The 23,349-nt window shown below is 39.5% G+C and overlaps 1 protein-coding gene across 1 annotated transcript in view; it reads right to left on the bottom strand.

The window, feature by feature from the left end:
• The window catches only part of Aspm (assembly factor for spindle microtubules), a 44,836-nt gene that overhangs the window by 16,987 nt on the left and 4,500 nt on the right, over positions 1-23,349 (bottom strand). Inside the window, exons 4-17 of the mRNA XM_052200777.1 lie at positions 20,491-20,592; positions 20,104-20,250; positions 18,793-19,038; positions 17,748-17,815; positions 13,625-13,766; positions 12,881-13,011; positions 11,719-11,894; positions 8,962-9,107; positions 8,789-8,874; positions 7,695-7,916; positions 6,008-6,215; positions 5,766-5,908; positions 5,366-5,494; positions 2,872-3,066 (exon numbers count right to left, since the gene is read on the bottom strand). Of these exons, the coding sequence (XP_052056737.1) occupies positions 2,872-3,066; positions 5,366-5,494; positions 5,766-5,908; positions 6,008-6,215; positions 7,695-7,916; positions 8,789-8,874; positions 8,962-9,107; positions 11,719-11,894; positions 12,881-13,011; positions 13,625-13,766; positions 17,748-17,815; positions 18,793-19,038; positions 20,104-20,250; positions 20,491-20,592 (2,141 nt within the window). The remainder of the gene's footprint in view (positions 1-2,871; positions 3,067-5,365; positions 5,495-5,765; positions 5,909-6,007; positions 6,216-7,694; positions 7,917-8,788; positions 8,875-8,961; positions 9,108-11,718; positions 11,895-12,880; positions 13,012-13,624; positions 13,767-17,747; positions 17,816-18,792; positions 19,039-20,103; positions 20,251-20,490; positions 20,593-23,349) is intronic.

The raw sequence follows: 23,349 nt of genomic DNA, 5'->3' as shown, positions 1-23,349 counted from the left end.
TTGATGAATGAATGGGTGCTATACAGCTTTCTTCTAAAAATCCCCTCCGAAAGGGAGACTAATTAAGAGTCTAAAAGTAAATAAAACTCACAAGTATCAGGAAGCTCCTGAAAATTACAAGATTGAAAAGAGAAGTCTCCCTGAGGTTATATAAGCAATAATCTCTAGGACAAGGAGATTTGTGTTGCTGAGTCATCTTCATGTGGTGAGTTCCAGGAATTCAGGTTTCATGGCAGGGGTGGGATTTTGATTATGCAATACCTTCAATCATCCATATTCTTTAAGTAACATTTTACCCATATGGCTATAAACTCCAGTAAACTCAATGGTTCTTTAACCTAGATTATGGTGAAATCAACATTAGACTACGTAATAATGGCAGGAAAGGCATATCGACAATAAGAACCAATCCTGAGATGAGATCTCTGAAGGCCCTGCAATTCAGAGTTTTTCCATCACAGCCATGCAAAATGATGGGCTATCTCCATAAAAAGTCACTTGTTATGTTTTAGCCTCTTCTAGATAGCTCCTGACAGTCATGGTCAGGGAAAGACACAGTACACACTGCCAGCAATGTTCTACTAACTGGACTCTAAGACGACATCTCCTGGGCCTATAAGAAGACAAACTTAACATAGAAGAAATAACATGACACAAAATTCAATATCCAAAATAAAAGGTATCGATTATATTATCAATAAAATGCAAATTAAAACTGTTCTAGATGTTAGTATATGTGAAAGTTACCAAGAAACTTTCTAAGTATTTACATTAGTGTAAAATTACATGCAATGTTAAGCTGCACTGTACTCTGGCAAGTCTCTGGCAATATATCCTAAAAATGAAATGCAACCACCTGACTGCTCCCCCTCCCCCAAACCTCCACAGCTGGGAAGGAAAGCTAGCCATCAGATGGCACGGCATGGGGGCAGCCAGCATGGTACACGGGGCTCAAGCAGGCTTTGTCCTTCTCCTGTTCCTTGTCTTGCTGAAAACCTGTTAGATTGCATTCTTAAAGCTAGCCACTCAAAGGCCTACTCATTTATTTGGCCACTTGCTCCTCCTGAGGCTAACTACCTCGGCCTGGCTATCAAAAGGCCCCTTTTGTCTGCTCTAATTAACATGTCCAAATATATTAAACACCTCATCCTAACACAGGGTTTCTCCTTTTACCTTTATAAACTGACATTTGCCTGTGTCTCCTCTCTGTCCCCTCAGGACAAATATTCCCCCACCTCCATTCCTTTCCCCTTCTCTTTACTCCTCTCCCTGTTATTTGTCCCTCAGGGGAAATAAATTTCCTTTGTGCTGAGAGCTTGGTCTTGGGGTGTCTTGTGCCTATGCAGGTCCTTCAAGTCCTACTTCCAGGTAAGCAGGATGCAGACATGGTCACACTAAAAGGCACATTCAAATAGCCTTTACAATGGGCAGAACGTGAATGTCAAATGCCCATGCACAACAGAATGAAAACTAAATGGCAGCTTACTCCACACTGATAATGCTCCCAAATGCTAGAGTAGTAAATGAAAAGAGTTTATAGAAATCTGAGCTCAAAAAAGACACACGACTGATTTATAAGGCTTTAAAAAGATGCATATGAAAAAGGTGTGATTAGTATAAAACAGCCAATGGTCACCTGGGGCTGGGGCAGAAAAGTTAACTAACTCTGTGAAGTAGCTTCTAAGAGCCAGTCATAGTCTATCTTATGGTAAGGGAGGTAATTACACGGGTATTCATTTTGTGAGAAACCACCAGGCTCTATAATATCGTCATTGCATGCAATTTCCGATGTATAATATTTTATTTTTAAAGTGATTCACAATGAGGTAATTTATTAAACTAATCTAGCATTTTGAGTAGACAGAATCAAAGCTTTTACATTTCTAAAAGAGATACATTTATAGGGTCAAGCTTCAATATTTACAGGGGATGAACTGAAATAGCACACCTCATTAATGTTACAATTCATTATAAAAATGAATCGATACCCATGCAAGGAACACTTCTGTCTTTAAAAGTAAACAATATAGGCATTTTGTTAGCCAGTGATCACCACCATTTCTGAGATAAACCAAAGGACATAGAGAGGAAAATGTCCACTTTGCTCAGAGAAGTTTCCAGGAGTCAGGAGCACAGGATGATTGTCTGGGACACCAGCACTTCCCATGGAGTCAGATTACAAAGCTCTAAAGTAAACCAAAGCCAGCAAGGGGCTCAGAGCTTCAGCTGAGTCTCAGCCTTGTGCTACCCAGAGCAGCATTCAGCAGACAGCAAGCAGGTGTCAAGCGCAAGGCTTAGCTAGTCAGGCAAGCGCCCTGTGTCCCCTCCTTCCACACCCTTGAATTCAAGCTAATGGCAGACAGGAGATACCTGAGGAGAAGAGCGAGCATCTGACTGAATCTGCAAACACTTCCTAGTCACTGGTCCTTAAAGAATACAACCTGACAACCATCCACACAGCCCTTACACAGTACCAGGTCCTATAAAGAAGCTGTAATGATTTGAAGTATGTGGGAGGATGTACAGAAGTTCTATGAAAATGCATCCAGATCTGGGGATCTACACGGGGTTCCAGGATCAATCCCACCCTGCCCCACCACCACCATCAAGGGACAACAGTATTGGCCACTGAAAATTCTATCACATATTTCCTTCTTTGCTAAAATTGGCTTGGATTTTTTTTTTTTTTTTTTTGAGACAAGGTTTCTCTGTGTAGCCCTGGCTGTCCTGGAACTCACTCTGTAGACCAGGCTGGCCTTGAACTCAGAAATCTGCCTGCCTCGGCCTCCCAGAGTGCTAGGATTACAGGCGTGCACCACCACTGCCCGGCATAAATTTCTTAAGTTTAAATTTCACACCAGAATATCATACCTGAATAAGCAATGCTGATTTACTTTGAAGTTTTGCCAGTTTTTCATTTTTCAGCATCAACAACTTCCTTTGTGCCAAGACTCTTCGCCACCATGTTTGAATGACCAGAGCTGCACTGACCGTTTTTTGCAATCTTCGTCTACTTAGAAAATTGAGAACAGCTGACTGAATAACTCTAGCAGCTTTGTCTCTTTCCTTTAATGAGGAAAAGAAAAACAGAACTGTGTTAACAACCTCTTTAAGACTTTATTCTCCGTAAAATAATCAATTTCTACACATTAAGTACATTAGTAATTTGTCCTGCAAACCCCTCCCTTACTCTAGGCTTCTTAGGTTCACCCTGGGGCACAAGTGCGTCTGGGCATAGCAAAAAGGCGAGTGATTAGAAGAGAGAAGCATCCTAGGAACTGGATGAAGATAAAATACAGACATGTTTGATCTATCACAAATCATCTGCAGATTAACTATAATACGATTCTGACATGGGTCCAGTGGACTCAGGAAAGAGCTGCATGCACGGCATACAAAATGCTTTGCAATATAAGGTAGTCTTGCTTTGTTACAATCTGAGCAAAGCAATACACAAAAGAGGAGAACCACATACCCCTCCCTTCATTACAGATCGCGAGGATCAGGGCACACAGTCTGCACTGTGAGAACCAGAGCTGAGAGGTGCAGCAACATGGGCTACCCAGGAGAAGCCGTGTGTCCTGGGACAGAAGCCGGAATCCTGCCCAACCCCACTTGTACTACTTCTGAGAGTGACTCCTATGACCACCAAATATTTCCTATCTCAGAGTTCAGAAGTGATCATTTAAATCTCATTAAAACAATGACTAGATGCAGCACTTATGACCTGGACCAACAGAGGCACACAGTCACAATCACAGTCACGGATCTATCAGTTCGCAGGCAGCAGCCAGCATCTCACGGGCTGCTCCTGTGCTGCCTTGCTGAACTCTACTCAACCTGAGTGGAGTGGTGGAAAGAAAGAACATACAGCATGACTGACACCCTTCATGTTACTGTCTGGAGCATCCCATGTGGAAGGGGGGCTCTACACATGAGCAGGTGCCATCTGCACAACAGAAGCCACAATGCCCGAGAACTGGAGAACCAATCAAACTGTCATTCCAGAACATGAAAAGGGCAATCAGTAGATTAAAAGAAATACCAAGGAACAGGAAAGGCCACATACCAGACCACAGCACTGAGGAAAAAACAATAAACTAGACAATTGTAACCTTAGGAGAGCGGAAGTATGTCTACCAAAGCGGCCAGACCATCATACCACATGTCAGTGTCTCTTCCAAGCATGTCTTTATAAGTAGTTCAGCTAGAAGTGCACTACTAGAAAAAATGGTCATTGATAAGAAAGATTTCAGAAGTGATTGAGCTCAGAAATACAGAACTTAAAACACCAAGGGCATCTTGGATGAGAGACTGAAGCGAAATGAAACTTAGCTCAGCCTCGTCATTTCAAGTGACTAAAATCCACAACTTTACCTGTCATCAGATAAGGTGTTGACAGAGGGAGGCAAATGCACTACAAGAACTATCAGGACAACTCTAAGCTAGGGCTACTGTGTTCACATCTGCAAGCATTCTCTCTGCCATGACATTATTTTAATGCCGTATCTACCATTCTACGATCAAGTTACCAGTTTCTTTTTTTATTTCCCCCATACATAGACCAAATCCTATGATTTAATTTAATCTAGAGTTTGTGTCTACTTATGGGTAGGAAAAAACAACATGCTAATCTTACCAGGGGGCCCAGGAAATGTTGTCTATTTGCCATTTCATTGCCATACAGCTTAAGTGACTATTATCAATGGAGGGTTTATACTAATTATAACAAAAGCATCAAAGCAAAATCTACATGCTGAAAGCGTATCTCAGGATAATCCTTATCACCCTAGCAGCTCAAGAAATGCATATGAGGATACAGAGAAGATGCTACACATGTTCTTAGTAGAAAGATACAGATGGATGTCATCATTACCATGGAAGAGTGGGAATACTACCCGTGGAAGCAACAAGCAGCAATCAGATTATCCAATAAAATGTAACCAGAACTATAAACATTTCTTTAAATTAGCCTCTTGTGATGGCACATCTTGGTTGTCAACATGACTGAGTCTGAGAATCATTATGAGATCCCACACTCAGGCCTCAGCAGCACTAAAACCCAGGCAGTCAAAGCCCTGAGACATCAAGAGACCATTCCCGATCGCTGCAGGCCAGGCGGACTGCAGTAAAAACCAAAAGGTGGGCAAGGACTCCTAGTTTAATCTTCACAAATGTACAAGAAATTATCTGTAGCCTACAGCAGATGATGGGAAGAGCCGACAGGATAGAAAATACGTCAGCATACCATATTTATATCTCTGCAACCCCAAACTCGATGTAATTAATGCTTTTATCTCAACCATCTCAATTTGTAAAATTCATTGGAATCACATGAGATATTGTTCTCATTTTGCACAATTACCTGATGGTGTCTCAGGTCTCTTTTTAGTTTATATTTTCTCCATGTTGTCTGTATAAGTCGGGCAGCTCTTATTTCTTTACGGAGATCCAAAAGCCGCGCACAAAGAAAGGACAAATAGGTGATAACCACCTAAGAAAATACAAAAGAGGAGAGCAGAGCGTCAGGAGGGAACCGGCTCTCACTACCACCTCTCGAGCTGCACGGAGGGCGCTGTCAGCCATGAGTGGTGACTCACACCTTCAATCCCAGCCTTCAGGAGGCAGAGGCAGGCTAATCTCTGAGTCTGAGGTCACACTGGTCTTCAGACAACAAATTCCAGGACAGCCAGGGCTACACAGACAAACCCTGTCTCAAAAGGCAAAACAAAGAGTGATTATGAAGCAATCAATCGTCCACTAACCTTTTCGTCTGGAATTGTATTTGACATGTCCGAGTGATGAATCATAGCAGGGATTCCTCCAAGATCTCTAGCTGCAGATCTCACCAAATGAAAATTTTTCTTCTCGTTTTCTAGAAGCTCTTTGTACACTTCTGGAGTATTTTCTGTAACATACACAAATGATAAAGAGATGAATGTAGTAAGAAAAAAAAAAATCAGACATGGCAAAGAAGTGAAAGGCTTAAGCAGACTACAGGACTAACCGTGATTGAGGGCTTCAAGAGACAGATCCAGACAACCTCCTTCAGATTCAGAAGAAGAATTCAATACCACTGAGCCAGTCTGTGTGCAGGCCACGGACTGAGTGGTACGCTGGCATATGGCATCGAAAGGCACATAGCATGGGTGGTAATGGTGGATCAAATAACAGAGCACACGGCCATCAGAGAAAGACACTGTAAAATTCTCTACCTGAATGCAAACATCAAAGAAATGATCAGTGCTACTCAGAAACTAATACAAACATACTTTAGTAAAAAAGTAGGGTTTGATTACAGTATTACTATCCTTGGTTGGATAGCATCTCTCAAAACAGCATTACCCTTCACAGAACCTAAGAATATGACTTTATTTGAAGAACAGAGAGACACAGATACAAACACAGAATGCTACATGATGGCAAAGGCAGAGACTGAACTAATGTAGTGTCAAGCCCAAAACCAAACAGGACCACTGCCTTGTACCAGAACATAAAAGAGGGGCAGGGGAGAATGGCCTTTAATGAGACTATGGACTGGCAACACCTTACTTGTAGAGTTCCGGCTTCAACAACTGTTGGGAGAGTAAAACTGTATGTTAAGTCACCTGGCATACAGTAATGTGTTGGCAGTCTTTGGAAAACTCTGAGAATCACAGTCAATCGCCATTACCCAATACCAAATGTGGAAAAAATGAATCAGTCTCTTAATGGGAAAATCAGGTTGAGTCCCAATTTCCATCAACCATAAAGTTTGACTTGTGTGTTTTCAGGATGCAGTGACATTGATTATATGGCCAACAGCACCAGGACAAATGCCAAAATGAAGCTCATTTAACAAGTCCTTAACCGGAAACAAGATGGTCTTCCTTAGGAACACTACTCGGTGGTTCAGTGCTACAGTTCAGAATTTTAAACAAGAAAATAAAAAAAAAGCAGAAAACACAGTAAGCACATAGACCATGAAAAGGACAGAAGAAGGCAGTGTCATCAATGAACCTCAGTGGAGGACTGGCCTCAGCACTTGCAGTCAACAGGCAGACAAGCTGCTATGACCAACTTCTGAAGCAAATCAGCTTCAGACACTTACTGACTTCACAGGTAATAACCAGCCACATCTTTAATGCTTTAGGATTTGATTAAAACATAGAAGGCCACCATTATCATTAGAGCTAACAATGTTTCCAGTGATGATGCCGTTGAGGAGTAACAATTTACAATATCCCCAGTAACACGCAATCTGTACTGCTGATCCTGTTTAATATTCCTTATCAAAGACTCTATACATATATGGGAACATTTTTAAAGTGTTTATACTTAAAAGTTCTGATCATAAAGTATCACCCTAAAAAAATGATCACACAGACCCAGCCAAGGTGTTGTTACTCCATTCTATATGATGTTTCTTTGGATATTACAATAGAGTAAGATCAGGGTTTCTATGCCCCAATTTTACGCAGCATCTGCCTTTAAATTTCTTTAATTTTGTGGACAAGTGTTACATATAGATAGATGGATGGATGATAGATAGAAAGATAAATAAATAGATACATAGATACATATAGCTATAAAAATGTATATAGTGACTCTGTGTGTGAAAACATGTTAAATACATAAAAATTAAAGAAATACATAAAAATTTTATATATTGTTATACTTTAGCAAAGGTTAAAAACAAAAGGAAAAAGACTAACCTTTTGATTATAGAAGGCACAAACTGCATTAACCCAATCCATCAATAACTTCACACTGTGACCGTAGTGTTCAAAATTCCCACTAATCCTTTTGTCTTTTGGCTTACTAGTAATAGCTTGTGAAGGGCATGTTAGTGCAGACATAGCTCTCTTTATACTGTGTGTTTGCCTTAGAAAATTAATTTCATCCTTTAATTGATTTAAATTAAGAGAAATATCCACCTGGAAAATACAGTCAAGTTAGATACATTTTTTTATATGTTTTCCATATTTCATTTTTAACCCACAAAACTTGAAATAACTGTCTGTACAAAAAGAAACTGAAGAAAATGGCGGAAAGCATAATCAGAAATGTTAACAGAATGGGGAGTGGGCTGGCTCAGGAGGTAGGGGACCTCCTCCATAGTCAAGAGCGCCCGAGCACAGGTCACCAGCACACATGCACAAGTCAGGTGTGGCGTTACATGATCTAGGGCACAGACACCAGCAGACCCTGGGGACTTCCTAGCCAGCCAGTCTAGCCAAATCAGTGAGCCACAGCCTCAAGAAATAGCCTTATCTCAAAGACTAAAGCAGACAGTAGCCAAGAAAATAGCACCTGCCAGTGGCTTCTTGCCTCTTCTCACACACACACACACACACACACACACACACTCACTCACATACACACACACACACACACTCACTCACATACACACACACACACACACACACACAAATTTTGATCAACAAAACCTACCAAACACGTATTTTTAGCATAAAAATTAAGTTTTTAATGGCAAATAGTATCCACATGTAAGTGGTAAGAAATGTTTTCTGGTTAAAAATATGAAATTTGGGTCTACATAAGCCTGGGCTGTACATTAAGCACTATATCTTCTAAGGTGGAACTTCAGCTCCTTTATCAAGAAGCTATATTTACTTTGTCAATAGTATAAAAAAAGATTTAATTGTAAAACAAAGCAATTCCTAGGATAGACGAAGGCCCACAAAGTGCAAATGACTCTTGTTGGTCTTCATCTGACTTAAAGTGATTTTAATCATCAGCATTCAAAATTGATTAACACAAAAAAAAGAAGCCAAACATACACTACCTGGAAAGCAAATGCTATTTTCCAGAGCAATGCAAGGGTTTTCTCTCTGTGCCTATCCACAATATCCTTAGACAAGATAGCGCTCCCTGCAAGAGAAAGGCAGTCCGTTAGGACAGTATAGGCACACATCGAGGTCCAGCGAGGACGGAAGTTTATTCCTAGGCTGTGTTTACCATGTTCATCAGTCAGTGGGACATCTCGTGATCTGAGGACCTGAAGAACAAGATCAACATTGTGCATCTTCTGAACTCGACTTACTGCAGGAATTCGGAGTTTACCTGACAGACTCCAGTTCTGTGTGAGAAGCTCCAGGGCTCTCCTAGCAGTAAAGAAATTTTCAATAAGACTTCTACGATGAAACTTGTCAAGGAAAAAGTTCATTTAAATAAAGATACTGCCCAAAAATGTCACCAGACTCTAAACACATTAAGGATAAAAGGTCTCCAAGAAACTATTCCCAAGTTTCTGCTGCTTCAGTTAGCAAGTAGAATTGTTTCTCATTGTAAGTCTGGACTTTTGAGGTCTGCACATAAGACAGAAAAACACAAGACACATGCAAATATGAACAATTTAATAGAGTTCTCTACAGTAAGACAGAGGATGAGGAGGAAGGCGTATAGGAGGAAATGTCGGACAGGAATTAAGATGCTGCATATTCTACACAACAAGCAAATACCTGTTTCTTAGTCATCGCAAGTTCCATAATTAGGCATTAACTGTTCCTGAATTTCTAATTTTTTTACTGAAGGCACTAAGACTTAGAAGAGTTAAGTAAACTTAGTCACATAGCTAACAAGTAAAGAGAGGGTGAAAGCTGAAATACTGTTTTGTCAGTGTCCAAGCCAGAGCAGATCACTGGGATGACATCTGAGGACCTACCTAAAGCACACACAGCAGAATTGGAAATCCAACTCCTAGTACCATCTGTTACATTTTATCATCCTAAGTCAGAGGAAGCTGCCACTGGCACTGTGTAAGTATTCAGTGTTTATGCTCTTTGTAACCCTATCCTGAGACATCAGCTGTTCCCAACCACAGACCCTATTCCCCTAACAGCAGTGAACACAAAACTGTATGGCATAACGGATACATCATTTTTGTCGAAGAGAAAAGTAAACATTTTTTAAATTATAAATTTATTGCATCAACACCTATGGTCACTTGATCTTTGATAAAGGAGCTAAAACCATCCAGTGGAAAAAAGACAGCATTTTCAACAAATGGTGCTCAGTCAACTGATGGACAACATGTAGAGGATGCAAACTGATGCATTCTTATCTTCTTGTACAAAGCTCAAATCCAAGTGGATCAAGGACCTCCACATAAAACCAGACACACTGAATCTAATAAAAGATAAAGTGGGGAAGAGGTTGGAGCACATGAGCACAGGGGAAAATTTCCTGAACAGAACACCAATAGCTCATGCTCTAAGATCAAGAACTGACCACTGAGACCTCATAAAATTGCAATGCTTCTCTAAGGCAAAGGACACTGTCAACAGGGAAAACCGGCAACCAACAGATTGGGAAAAGAATTTCACCAATCCTACATCTGACAGACGGCTAATATCCAATACATACAAAGAACTCAGGAAGTTGGACTCCAGAGAACCAAATAACCCTATTAAAAAATGGGGTACTGAGCTAAACAAAGAATTCTCAACTGAAGAATACTGGATGGCTGAGAAACATCTAAAGAAATGTTCAACATCCTTAGTCATCTGGGAAATGCAAATCAAAATAACCCTGAGATTCCATCTCACACCAGCCAGAATGGCTAAGATCAAAAACTCAGGGAACAGCAGATGCTGGAGAGGATATGGAGAAAGAGGAACACTCATTCATTGCTGGTGGGATTGCAAGCTGGTACAACCACTCTGGAAACAGTTTGGCGGTTCCTCAGAAAATTTGACATAGTACTACTACCTGAGGACCCAGCTATACCACTCCTGAGTCTGTGTGTGTGTGTGTGTGTGTGTGTGTATATACACACAGTATGTATGTGTGTGTGTGTGTATATATATACACCTAGAAGATGATCCAACATGTAATAAGGAGACATGCTCCACTATGTTCATAGCAGCCTTATTTATAATAGCCAAAAGCTGGAAAGAACCCAGATGTCCCTCATCAGAGGAATGGATACAGAAAATGTGGTACATTTACACAATGAAATACTACTCAGCTATTAAAAACAATGAATTCATGAAATTCTTAGACAAATGGATAGAACTAGAAAATATCATCCTGAGTGAAGAGACCCAATCACAAAAGAATATACATGGTATACAATCGCTGATAAGTGGATATTAGCCCAAAAGCTCAGAATACCCAAGATACAACACATGAAGCTCAAGAAGAAAGAAGACCAAAGTGTGGAAACTTTGGTCCTTATTAGAAGGGGGAATCAAAATACCCATGGCTCACAGTCAACCAATGGACTGAGCACAGGGTCCCCAATGGAGGAGCTAGAGAAAGAACCCAAGGAGCTGAAGGGGTTTGCAGCCCTATAGGAGGAACAACAATATGAACCAACCAGTACCCCTGGAGCTCCCAGGGACTAAACCACCAACCAAAGAGTACACATGGAGGGACCCATGGCTCCAGCTGCATATGTAGCAGAGGATGGCCTTTTCAGACATCAATGAGAGGAGAGGCCATTGGTCCTGTGAAGGCCTGATGCCCCAGTGTAGGGGAATGCCAGGACAAGAAAGTGGGAGTGGAGGTTATTCGTGAGCAGGAAGATGGGAGGATGGGATAGGGGCTTTTCAGAGGGGTAATAAAGAAAGGGGATAACATTTGAAATGTAATAAAACAAGTATCTAATAAAAAAATAATGATCAAAAAAATTAAGTATTAATCCAGGAAAGACATGTTTTAAAAAATATTTTTTAGCTTATCCCATTAAGTAAATCTTTAGCTTATACTTACACAAGGCGAACCCCACACTGCAAGTCCACCGCAAGATTCATGACAGCAAAATCAAATTCATCAAGTGGCGTCTGAACATGGCTCACGGGTAACCCCAATAAGCTAAGGTGACGAGAAAGGTCACCTTCACCACTTAGGAAATCTCGTGAAAAGGCTAGAAGAAGGTCTTTACTAGCCTATGGACAGAGATCAGGTATGTTTCAGTATTATATCTTTTATTTCTGATAACAACAAATCCTTCAAACAATCCTGTACTTATAGAAATAATACATGGAGTATAAATAGACTGCCTATAACCAAGGCAAATGCAAACTCATATTTTCAATTAAAAACCTTGTAAAAATTGTTCACAATTAATTACAAAAGCTAGTTTGGCAACATACAACTCAAACTAGGGAAAAAGTTTCTCCCCCAAATTAATTTTCTATATTAGCATAACCTAGTTCATTCTCAAGTCAAAATTAAGAGTAAAAAAGTAATGGGAAACTGTCATTCAACTAAAATCAGGCATTTTAAATCAGAGGTATGAGGTCTACAAGTACATTCTAAGAGGATAAAAATGAGACTCATAATCATGGATAAATTGAGTCCTAGGAGGGGGAAAAGAGTAATGAAAGGCCACTATGCAAACTCCCATTGCTGTTCCATTTCAGATTGTCTTCACTGGAATACCAATGCTCTTCACAATAGAAAACATGCCACCTGAACTGGCTGGATTTGTGTGTCAACTTGACACAGGCTGGAGTTATCACAGAGAAAGGAGCTTCAGTCAGGGAAGTGTCTCCATGAGATCCACCTGTGGGGCATCTGCTCAATTAGTGATCAAGGTGGGAGGGCCCCTTGTGGGTGGTGCCATCCCTGGGCTGGTATTCTTGGGTTCTATAAGAGAGCAGGCTGAGCAAGCCAAGGGAAGCAAGCCAGTAAGGAACATCCCTCCATGGCCTCTGCATCAGCTCCTGCTTCCTGACCTGCTTGAGTTCTAGTCCTGACTTCCTTTAGTGATGAACAGCAGTGTGGAAGTGTAAACTCTATAAACCCTTTCTTCCCCAACTTGCTTCTTGGTCATTTTGTTTTGTGTAGGAATAGAAACCCTGACTAAGATACTACCGAAGTAGGAAAAAATTTGGAAAGGAAAATATAAGGCATAAAATAAAAATGGTACCTTGAATTCAGCATCTTTACAAAACAGACAAGGATCATGATCAATAAGTCTGGAATTTTTAGCATGGTCAAGGAAACAGATCAACAACAGCAATTTTTTCAATGTGAACTTAGACAAAGCTGCTTCGTGACCTTAAAGTACAAACAAAACAAAACAAAACAAAACAGCAGTAAGTTTATCTTTGAAAGGCAATGATAACCGTAAGTTAGCAAAGCTGGTAGCAAGTATCCCTAAAATTATCATGTATTTTTTTCTTAGTTTATAGATATGTTTCTTTCAGAATTAGTTTCCTAATTTACAGGTATGTAAATAAGGAAAAACTTAGTTTACAGAATTATTTAATTTACAGGTATGAGTCTGTTAATTATTCTACAGGACAAGTACCATTTAATGGTATGTCCAATGCATGGAAGAGACAACACAGTGACAGCAATGAGATATATCTGGTCTCATTCAACAGATTATTTGATGAACACTTACTATGATAAACAAGCATCATCCTAGGTTCTGAGTAGTTAGCAGCAAAACAAACACAGTCCCCAGCAGCCTCACAGCCTATGGGGGCGAGGCAGTGGGTGGAGACCACAGGAAGAAACAGTGATGCAGGAAAGGGCAAGTGAGGATAGGGGAAAAAAAGCTAGTCAAAAGCAGGGACCTATTTAAATTGATTTGAGAAGTAAAATTCAAACTACCAGGGACGATGACAAGCTCTGTAACAGTATTGCACTGTGCAGAGATACTCACCATCCCGAAACAGGAGGGGAACAGTGGAGTGTCTATATTCAGCTGCTATGTCAGGATTCCAAAGTAAGCGATTCAGAATGAACACTGCCAATCCCGTGACGTCACTGTTGTCTGCCAGAGGGATCAGTTCTCCGAAAACTGTCTGCAAAGAGACGACAAGGCCAGGCCAGGGTTACTCTAACCCTAAGTGGAAGAGGAAGCTGTTGGGGAGAGCAAACTGCTGTCTTGTAAGAAATATACAACAGCAGAGAAGTGAGCTGGCCGCTATAGAACGTCCTTCCACTGTGCACACAACCTGCACACCTGTTCAGTGTGTAAGATACGCTTCTAAACGTGGACAGACAAGCTTACTCGCCTTCCAAGAAAGCCCAGCTACATTTTAACTTTTCTCTCTCAATTACAGACCTCCAATGAATACGCTCATTGCTCAAATTTAATCACTGTCTTAGACAGCACATCATTAAAATAATCTAACTTCTACAACAGCTCATGTGAAAGGCCATCTATAAACAACTGGAGGAAATCACTGAGAAGTACAGGTATGTCCATAAGCAACTATAAATGTGAAATAGTCTTAACATTCACATGCTTACTGATGTTTTTCAAGGCATTTAGAAGAAAGCTAAAAATATAAATTGTATTCTGTAAGCCTACATGGAAAAACAGGAAAAGATGAAAGCAGACAAGTATTAATTGTTAGAAACAGGGAAATTTATCTTTATGTTCTTATGTTTGGCTCTTGAAGCTTTTATAGTATCATCAAACATTATGCCCTATGCAAACCGCCTAAGGTCTGGAATAAGGTAAAGTGTATTAGGGTTCAATTACTGACACCCGCTTCCCAGTGAAAGGACTACACAGCCCCACTGCCTACTGCTGCAATTACGTCTCTCCTGTCTCCCAGCAGTGCTTGGGAATACTTTGAGCAACTTAATATGGATGGAAGTCGAGCATGGGTTGGAGTGAGCAGTTCTGGGATGCCGTGGCATAGTGGGGTAACAGTGGTTAAGAATAACAATGCTGAAATTCTACTCAAAATCCAGAAAGAATTTTAAAAGTTTTAGCATAAAGAAATGATAAATGCTTGAAGAAATAAATGTTAAAGATTAATTAGATAATATATATATGTTGTATACATAACAAATATATACTATATATTGTATATTGATCTAATATAAAATCTATATAATTTAATTAATATATATAAACATTACATAGTAATACACAATAGTTCTATATTTTTATGTATAACTCAAAATAAATTTAAAATTAATAAGGCTAATTTTAAAATGGCAGTTTTAAAAAGGGACTGCAACTGTAGAGGTTAAGAGCACTGGCTGCTCCTCCATAAGTACTGAGATCAATGCCCAGCAACAATATGGAGGCTCACAGCCATCTGTAATGGAATCTGATGTCCTCTTCAGGTGTGTCTGAAGACAGCTACAGTGTATTCATATGAATAAAAGAAATCTTAATGTGGGGGGGGGCCCTAGGGGTTAAAGAGATAGATCAGTGGTTAAGAGCACTGACTGCTCTTCCAGAGATCCTGAGTTCAAATCCCAGCAACCACATGGTGGCTCAATAAATCTTTAAAAATAAAATAAAATAAAATAAAAATAAACAGGCCTTGCGAATTTCTACCTAGTAATTTTGTTTTCTACCTGGTAATTTTTTTTTTGTTTTGTTTATAGCCTTTTCCACAAAATAAAATAAAATAAAATAAAATAAAATAAATAACAGCTTGGTAGGTCCCAAATTCAGGGAAGAGGGACAATATAGGGACAGTATCTACTTACTGAGACTACAGAATTATTATTTAACATATGAAGCAGAGCCAGCTGATGTGACTTATTTACTATTGAGAGGGTAACAACTGAAATAAAACATTTTAGCCGTGATTCATCACATACAGATGCTAGCATGTGAACCACTCTCATGCAGTGTTAGCATGCAATTGTGTTGCCATGCAATGATTCTCCAAACAAGACTGTTACAGAGTTGTTGCAATTAGCTTAATATGTAGCTTAGGCTATCCTGGAATTCACTATGTAGAAAAGACTCACTTTAAACATGAAAAGATTTTTCTGTCTCCACCTCCCCTGGGCAGAGACTACAAGCATGAGCCACTACACCTGACTATCAGTCTATTTTAACTTTAGGTATTTCTACATAAATTAGTATATTTATGTAAATATGCATAAATCAATCTATATGGTATTACTATAAGAAACATTCCATCTGAACACTTATAAAAGTGCTTTGCTCACATACTAATATAAAGTCAAAGCTTACCCTAACGTAACATCTTAGCTGTCATTTTTATTGATGGGATTAAAAATAAAAAATTCAAAACTGACTATACCTGTCAACAAATTATGTACAAAATAAAAGAACACACAGTGAATCCCTCTGTAACAGTATGCCAATAACGTAGACTGGCCGGCCAGCAGACAGGGAAACTAACAGCAGAGACCCACAACTGAGCAACAGGCAGAGAGTGAGAGACTCTGGCCATTCAGTTCTAACTGGGATGTCTCCATTAACTCCTCCCATTGGGGTTCAGGGAGCTACACAGAGAAAGAGGCAGAAAGACTGAGAGCCAGGGATTCCCACCTTTCCACAGTGGCTGTACAAGTTAGCACTCCCCTAGCAGTGTAGCAGTGTTCCCCCTGCTCCGCATCCTCACCAGCACGGACTGCTACTGTGTTAATGAGCTCAGCCACTCAGGACAGGCAGACGATGACTCTTGCTGTTATTCCGATCTGCATTTCCCTGATGGCTAAGGGCAGTGAACTCACATGTTTCTTAGCTGTTTGAGTTTCCTCTGCTGAGAGTTCTTTGTTTAGATCTCTACCCCATTTTTCAATGGATTATTTGTTGATAGTTAGCTTCTTGAATTTATTACATATTTTGTGTATTAGTCTTCTATCAATGTGGAGTTGGTGAGAATCTTTTCCCATTCTGTAACCTGCCATTTTGTCAGCAGGAGAACAAGGCCCTCTAAATCTACGAGCAAGGCTCCTGTGACTCAGAGACTGGAGCCCCAAGCATAGAGCCTAGACAGGTCTACACCAGGCCCTCTGTATGGACTACAGCTCTCAGTTCAGTGTTTCTATGGGGTTCCTGAATGTGTGAACCAGGGGCTCAGACTCTTTGGCCTGATCTTGGGCTCTTTGCCCTCTGTTGGTTTACCTTGTCCAACATCCAAGTGATGGTTTTGTTTTATCTATTATATTTTATTTTGTTTTGTTGTTATGTGTTTAGAAGCCTGTTCTTTTCTAATGAGACAGAAAGTGAGTGAATTCAAATGGGAGGAGAGAAGAGGCAGAAATGGGAAGACCAGACAAGGGAAAACTGTAGCCAAGAGATAGTGTATAAGAAAAGAATCAGCCGGCAGTGGTAGTGCACATCTGTAATCCCAGCACTCTGGGAGGCAGAGGCAGGTGGATTTCTGAATTCAAGGCCAGCCTGGTATACAGAGTAAGTTCCAGGACAGCCAGGGCTATACAGAGAAACCCTGTCTCAGAAAAAAAAAAAAAAAAAAAAAAAAAAAAAAAAAACAGATCCAAAAAACCAAAAACCAAAAAAGGAAAAAAAAAAGAGAGAGAAAGAGAAGAATCTATTTTCAATAAAAGGGTAAAATCATCATCATCATGTGGACCAAAACCTTCAAATAAAATAATTCATAAGCAAATTACTTTGAAACAATATGCTAATAACTTAAAAGAATATAATCTATTCACCCAGTAAATATTTACCAACTGACCTGATATGCTATATAGGAAGATTAAATCTAGTCAACCAAATGAATTAACTATTCTAAGTTAAAAACCACATTTTATGAAAGAGTGTATTCTACTGAAAGCATGTAATTTTTAAAATGAAGTGCTCAGGCTGGGGAGATGGCTCAGTGGTTAGGAGCACATAGTGCTCCTCCTGAGGACCTGGGTTCAATTCCCAGAACCTACACCAGAAGACTACAACAGCCTCTAACTCCAGCTCCAGGGGATTTAACATTGCTTTCATATGCATATACCCCCAAAACACACACACATAATTAAGATAATAAAAATAAGTCTTCAAAATAATAAAAATAAAACAAACAATGAACCTGAACACTCACCTCCAGACCAATTCGTAGCCACAGAGGATTATATGATAAGAGCCAATTCAGTACTTTTTGGCGTTCTCCTGAAACATAGGTTAAAAAAAAATTAAGTGTCACTAACAGAGATAGTAAATATACCTCAACAGAGAATATTAAAAAAAATATCAATTATAATAAATAAATAAACAAGCAAACCTCTACAGTGCAAAACAGAAAAGTGAGTTATATTTCCTAAACATGTGACCCACAATTTTATCTGTGAGGTTTTAGGCAGTCAAAAAAATGTAGCATCAAATGAGGATGTTCAGGAAGAACTGAGATCAGCATTTTAGTGAGGTAATTACATGTTCTGTTACATCAGCATGCCTGACAGGTGCACAGGCAACCAATCTCAGTCTCTACAGCAGATGAATTAATAAAGCAAGAGTGCTTTATCCACATACAGACATAGACACACTGATACAGACAGACAGATACACACTGAATATTAATCTATTCTGAAGAAAGGTAAATCCTGCCATTTTCTAATGACATGGGTGACCCTGAAGGACATTAAGTAAAATAAGCCAGGCAAAGAGTCACATTCTGTACAATCTCTCCTGCACATGTCATCTGAAATGATCGTGCCCACGGAAGCAGAGAATGGCGGGTGGCATGGCTAGGAAGACGTAGGCTACAAAGCAGAAAGCTTTAGTTACGCAAGGTGAGTAAGCGTTTGGTAGCTGCTGTATAGAATGGTGACTATATTTACTAACATTATACTGCAGAGCTGAAAATAGATCTTACATGCCCTTCACACACACACACACACACACACACACTAAGATAACTTGATGTTACTTAGCTAGATCGTGACTATCATTCACTGCTCAAGGTGTGACTCCATCCAATTATAAACAGGTATAATTTTTGTCAATTAGCCATGAATACAACTGATAAAAATAGAACTCGCTATCTTTGTAGTATTTTTTTTCATGAATTTTTTTTGTTCGATATATTTTTTATTTACATTTCAAATGATTTCCCCTTTTCTAGCCCCCCCACTCCCCGAAAACCTTACCAATATCTTTCCAAAGGTGTCGATCTTTTCGAACAAGTAACCGCCCAACTTCAATCTCAATCTCAACCTTTTTAATAGCTTTCACCATTTTTTCAGAAGTAAACAAGGAGCAAGCTGCGCGACGTAATCTGTTCAGCCTGCAGCTGGCGGTGTAGGCTCTGAGAGACACTTCCTCCTTTGTGGGTGCTTTCGGGACGCTTATTTTATGTTGGCTCTCTGCTCCCAAAACAAGGGTGGCAGCGTTTACTAGAAAAAACAACAGGACAATGCTTCTGATTTCACGTCACCTCCACACCTTCCCAAACCCAGCAACTGAATACACAGTAAGATGCTAAAAAGGACTATTTGTTCTGCCCTCCGAGACCTCCATTCACTAGGAGCTTTTGCCAAGCTCTAGCTGCAGACTGCCTCACAAGGTAAGCTTCTCATTAACCTCACACATAACTTCATATATGAGCACTTCAAATATGACTCTAAAGCAGACGAGTCAGATGGCCTCCCAACAAGTTTCTGTTTCTAAATCTTTCTGAATAAAAGTTAAGCTTGTAAGGAACATGATAAAGTTAAATTATGGCACAATTTGAATCCTGTGTGCATGCTTACATATACATGCATATGCACATGTGTGTGACTATGTTGGAGGCAAGAAGACTCGCCTGGGGGGCACTACACCTTCTTGTTTTTTGAGATGGTCTCCCTGCTAGTCGACAAGTGAGCCCCAGGGATCCACCCATCTATACAGCCCCAGCAGTGCCCTTGACTGCTTCCACGAGGCTTCTGGGAACTTAAGTCTTCAAGGCAAGTGCTTTGTCAACTGAACTGTCTCTCCACCTATATCTGGGGTTTTTGTAAAACATATTTTATCTTAAGAAAAAAAAAATCTGATTGTACTTTTTTTTAAGGAAAAAAAGCATAATGGCATAAATCATATAATACAGAGATTCCTTTACTGCAGAAATTCCACATAAATGCTCTCCAAGAAATACAAAGCAGTGAGGAAGTCACCTCCTTACAAAGAAGACTAACAGTAGTGTAACGTGTTACAGTCTCGGCCTAGAACTAACCCTTTGATTTCTGTGCCAGGGCAACAGTCGAGTTTCCTTCTCCTCAAGAAGAGATTCCTCCCGCTCTGTCTACCTGTCCACTCCCATTTCTTCCTGGAAAGTAAACACTAGAACATTTTGAAATTCTCCCAAATGGCATCTGGGTTCCTCATTATCACATAACTTTCCTGCTTTATTGAGACAATGAGCTAGTGAAACCTCCTCAAGTACAGCATAATACAGCTACGTGTAATTCAAAACCGGTTACCTTTAGAAACCTTGGTTTTTACAGTGAAGTCATCAGGCGTTAAGATGTAATTTAGCCACCAAGTGAAGCCCTGCTCCTGCTTTTCCTTCCAGCGCTCGTCATAGAACATGTTCCTTGCAGCAAATGGCATTGGGTGTCTAGGAATAGCTAAGAATATAAGTAATTACTACATAAGGAATTTTCCTGAAAATCATTTTTGAAAAAATAGATCAAGGGGACATTTGTACAAGCAAAATCATCTTTAAACCACTGAACAATGCTTGCTATCACTCTGTGCTGAAGAGAGCTGAGACCTTCTCAAGTTCGACATACAGTCGGAACAAAAGCTAACTGCATTATTTCCCTCGCATGGCGGTTTTCAGTCTGATAAATACGATGAATACTTGCCTGCCTTTAATGGCTTTATAAAGGTCAGATGAGACTGTGCTACAGCAACCATGGATCTTCTCTTTTTCTTTGTTTTTGAAAGAGGTGTTTTTAATAATGAATCTAAAGTAAAATAGAAAAAAAAAACAGTAGCATTAAGAAATAGAAGGTTTCCAAATAGGTAACAAATTTCAGATTTCAACTTTATTATCTTTATTATCATATTCATTTAAGAGATACTTAATAACAGTAGGTGCCAATGTTATAAACATCAGTAAACAAACCAGCCAACACCTGGGGGCTAGAGAGAGAATGCAGAGGGTAAGAGCTCCCGCTGCTCTTCCAGAGGACCTAGGTTCAATTCTCAGATCCCACAAGGCAACTCACTGCCACCAGTTAACTCCAGCCTAGGGAATCCATTGCCCTCTCTGGCTTCTAGCACTAGCACACACATCATTCATAGTCAGTCAGGCAAAACACCCATACTCATTAAATTAAGGAACAACAGCTTAAAGTTTATACACCACAAACCACTTAATGAACTCCAAAAGCGCCCCCTCCTGATGTAGCTAACCACAACTTAGTGTGTGCACACTTCCAGACCGTGCTACATGCAGGGCAATGCAGACCTGACAGGCATGTTCTCAGTCATTAGGCTGTGTCAGCCTTCAGCAGTATCAGAGGGTTTTAGAAAGGCCTTCTGAAGAGGAATGTACCATGATTCATTTAAGAAATATAACCTACTGACAGGGCAGCAAGAGATGAAGCTACGATTACCTGTGAGGAGTGGCAAAATACTTCTACAATAGTAATAACAGTGGCAACTAAAATTTAAGTATACTATGTCAGGAACTATGAAATATTAAATTCAAAATGCTACTCATACAATTATCATAATAAGTAAGAGTATTATACTTAGTCACAATTTATATAATTAATATACTGGAGTATAGAGCGATTTTGTAGTCAAAGTTACACAGGCTCATAAATCAAAGCCTAATGTATATAATTCGCTCTGAATCTAGCAGAGAGGTCTTACTAAGTTTCTGCTTCAAATAAACAGTAGGTTTGAGCAAGAAAACTTCCATGGTCATTTGTGTATTTATTCATGAACTCACTGATTCTCTTGATTCTCTTAACCATTTATTGTCTGCTTTTTAGAAGGTCAAAAGAGATATTTCCTTAAAAATCAAAGAATTTGTTTAGAGTGTACCTATACAAGACAGTGAACAGCGATATATTACTAACAGGCATGTACAACTGATTTAAATTTTAAAGATGTACTAGAAGGACATACTGGACTCTGAGTTTTGATGTGCCAATACAATTACTAATAAATGGTACTTTCAGCTCCTATGCAGGAAACCTAATGATGTACACAGAGTGCAGTCATAATAGTATAGTCTTCTTATTTGATGTCACTAACATTGGTATTTATTTGTTTCTTGGACATTCATGCTCTCATTTTAAGTACTAAAAACTCAACTTTTGATAATTCCATTGGCTAATGAAATTTCCTTCTAGTAACATTTTCAAATGTAAATATTTAGAATCAGATCTGATTTGGAATTTACAGAAAAAGGATAGGAGAAGAATACCACAATTAAGGACAATTCCAAGGTGTTTGTCCCAGGCAATGAGATATTTAGTAGCAGCATCCACTGAGGTTGGTACTGAGAAGATAGGAAGACTTTGGCTTTGTATAAAGCAAGCAAAAGACACTGTTGGACAGTCAGGTAGAAACCTAATATTACATATCTACATATTAGGAGTCCATCCTGAAAACCATACACAGAATACATGTGTACAGTTGGCATTCAGAACTGTGACATATGATAAGGTTATAAAAAGAACATGAAAAATATTCTTACAGACCAAAGACACAAGTGCTCAGTAAATAGTACCTACTGTAATCTGATACAGTGGGGAAAAAAGAGAGCTTCAGGAAAAATGAAGGGGATAATATAACTTATAACAAAAAGGAAGGCTAATTTTTCCAGCCAGAAAAATTCAGGCAAAAAATGGCCAAGAACGAAATAGTAGTTAGAAGTCATGAAGACTTAAAGGTAATGTCCAGGCACAGAGCAGACAAGTAAGATAAGCCCAGAGAAAGGTGGGCTGGTGGGCTGGTGGGCTGCTTGGCGGGCTAGTTGGAATCTGTCAGGATAGCACAGGGAAGGAAGGCAGGAAAGTAAGTGTACTGATTGTGAAAAATGAAGAAATTCAAGCCAAATAGGGAAAGGAACTGATACAGCAGGCAGAGCTATGAAAACTACTAATTAAGAAATTGTGGGTGTTACAAAAACAATGGAGCGTGGCTCCGAAAGGAGGGCTGGGATCAGAGACGATGGGAACGTGCACTTAAGATGCTTTTAGGAGAGCAGAGCCCATGGATGCTGGAACTAAAAGGCCAGGTTCTACAAATATTTTTAATTCTTCAGGTTAGTTATTGGAGAGACTTTCTGAGAGAGAGATGAGTGTTCATTCTGAGAGAGAGAGGAGTGAATGGTCTGAAAGATGAGTTTCAAGCTGCTCTTTTGCTTGTTAAAAAAGAAGAGAAAAATAATATAGAAATAGATAAAGGAAAAAATAAATAAAAAGCATATATAACAATATCCCACCAGGGGGGGCCAAGGTCATTTGGATACAATATTTTTGAAGTTATAATTTAAGCAGAAAACTCATGAACAAAAATATCAAAGTTAAGCTGCTATAGGATTAATAATTATTTCCGAACACTTTATCACAAGTGTCCTATATTTCTGTTAACAAACTGCTACAAGGCCATCAATAGCAGATGTACTAAATCAGAGAACTCACTAAAGCAAGAGATAAATGCATTCTTCAACGACACTTCCACTTGAAACGTTACGGACAACT

The sequence above is a fragment of the Apodemus sylvaticus genome, chromosome 12 (assembly GCF_947179515.1).
Source record: "Apodemus sylvaticus chromosome 12, mApoSyl1.1, whole genome shotgun sequence".
NCBI lineage: Eukaryota > Metazoa > Chordata > Mammalia > Rodentia > Muridae > Apodemus > Apodemus sylvaticus.
This window is presented reverse-complemented; position numbering and strand designations above follow the sequence as displayed.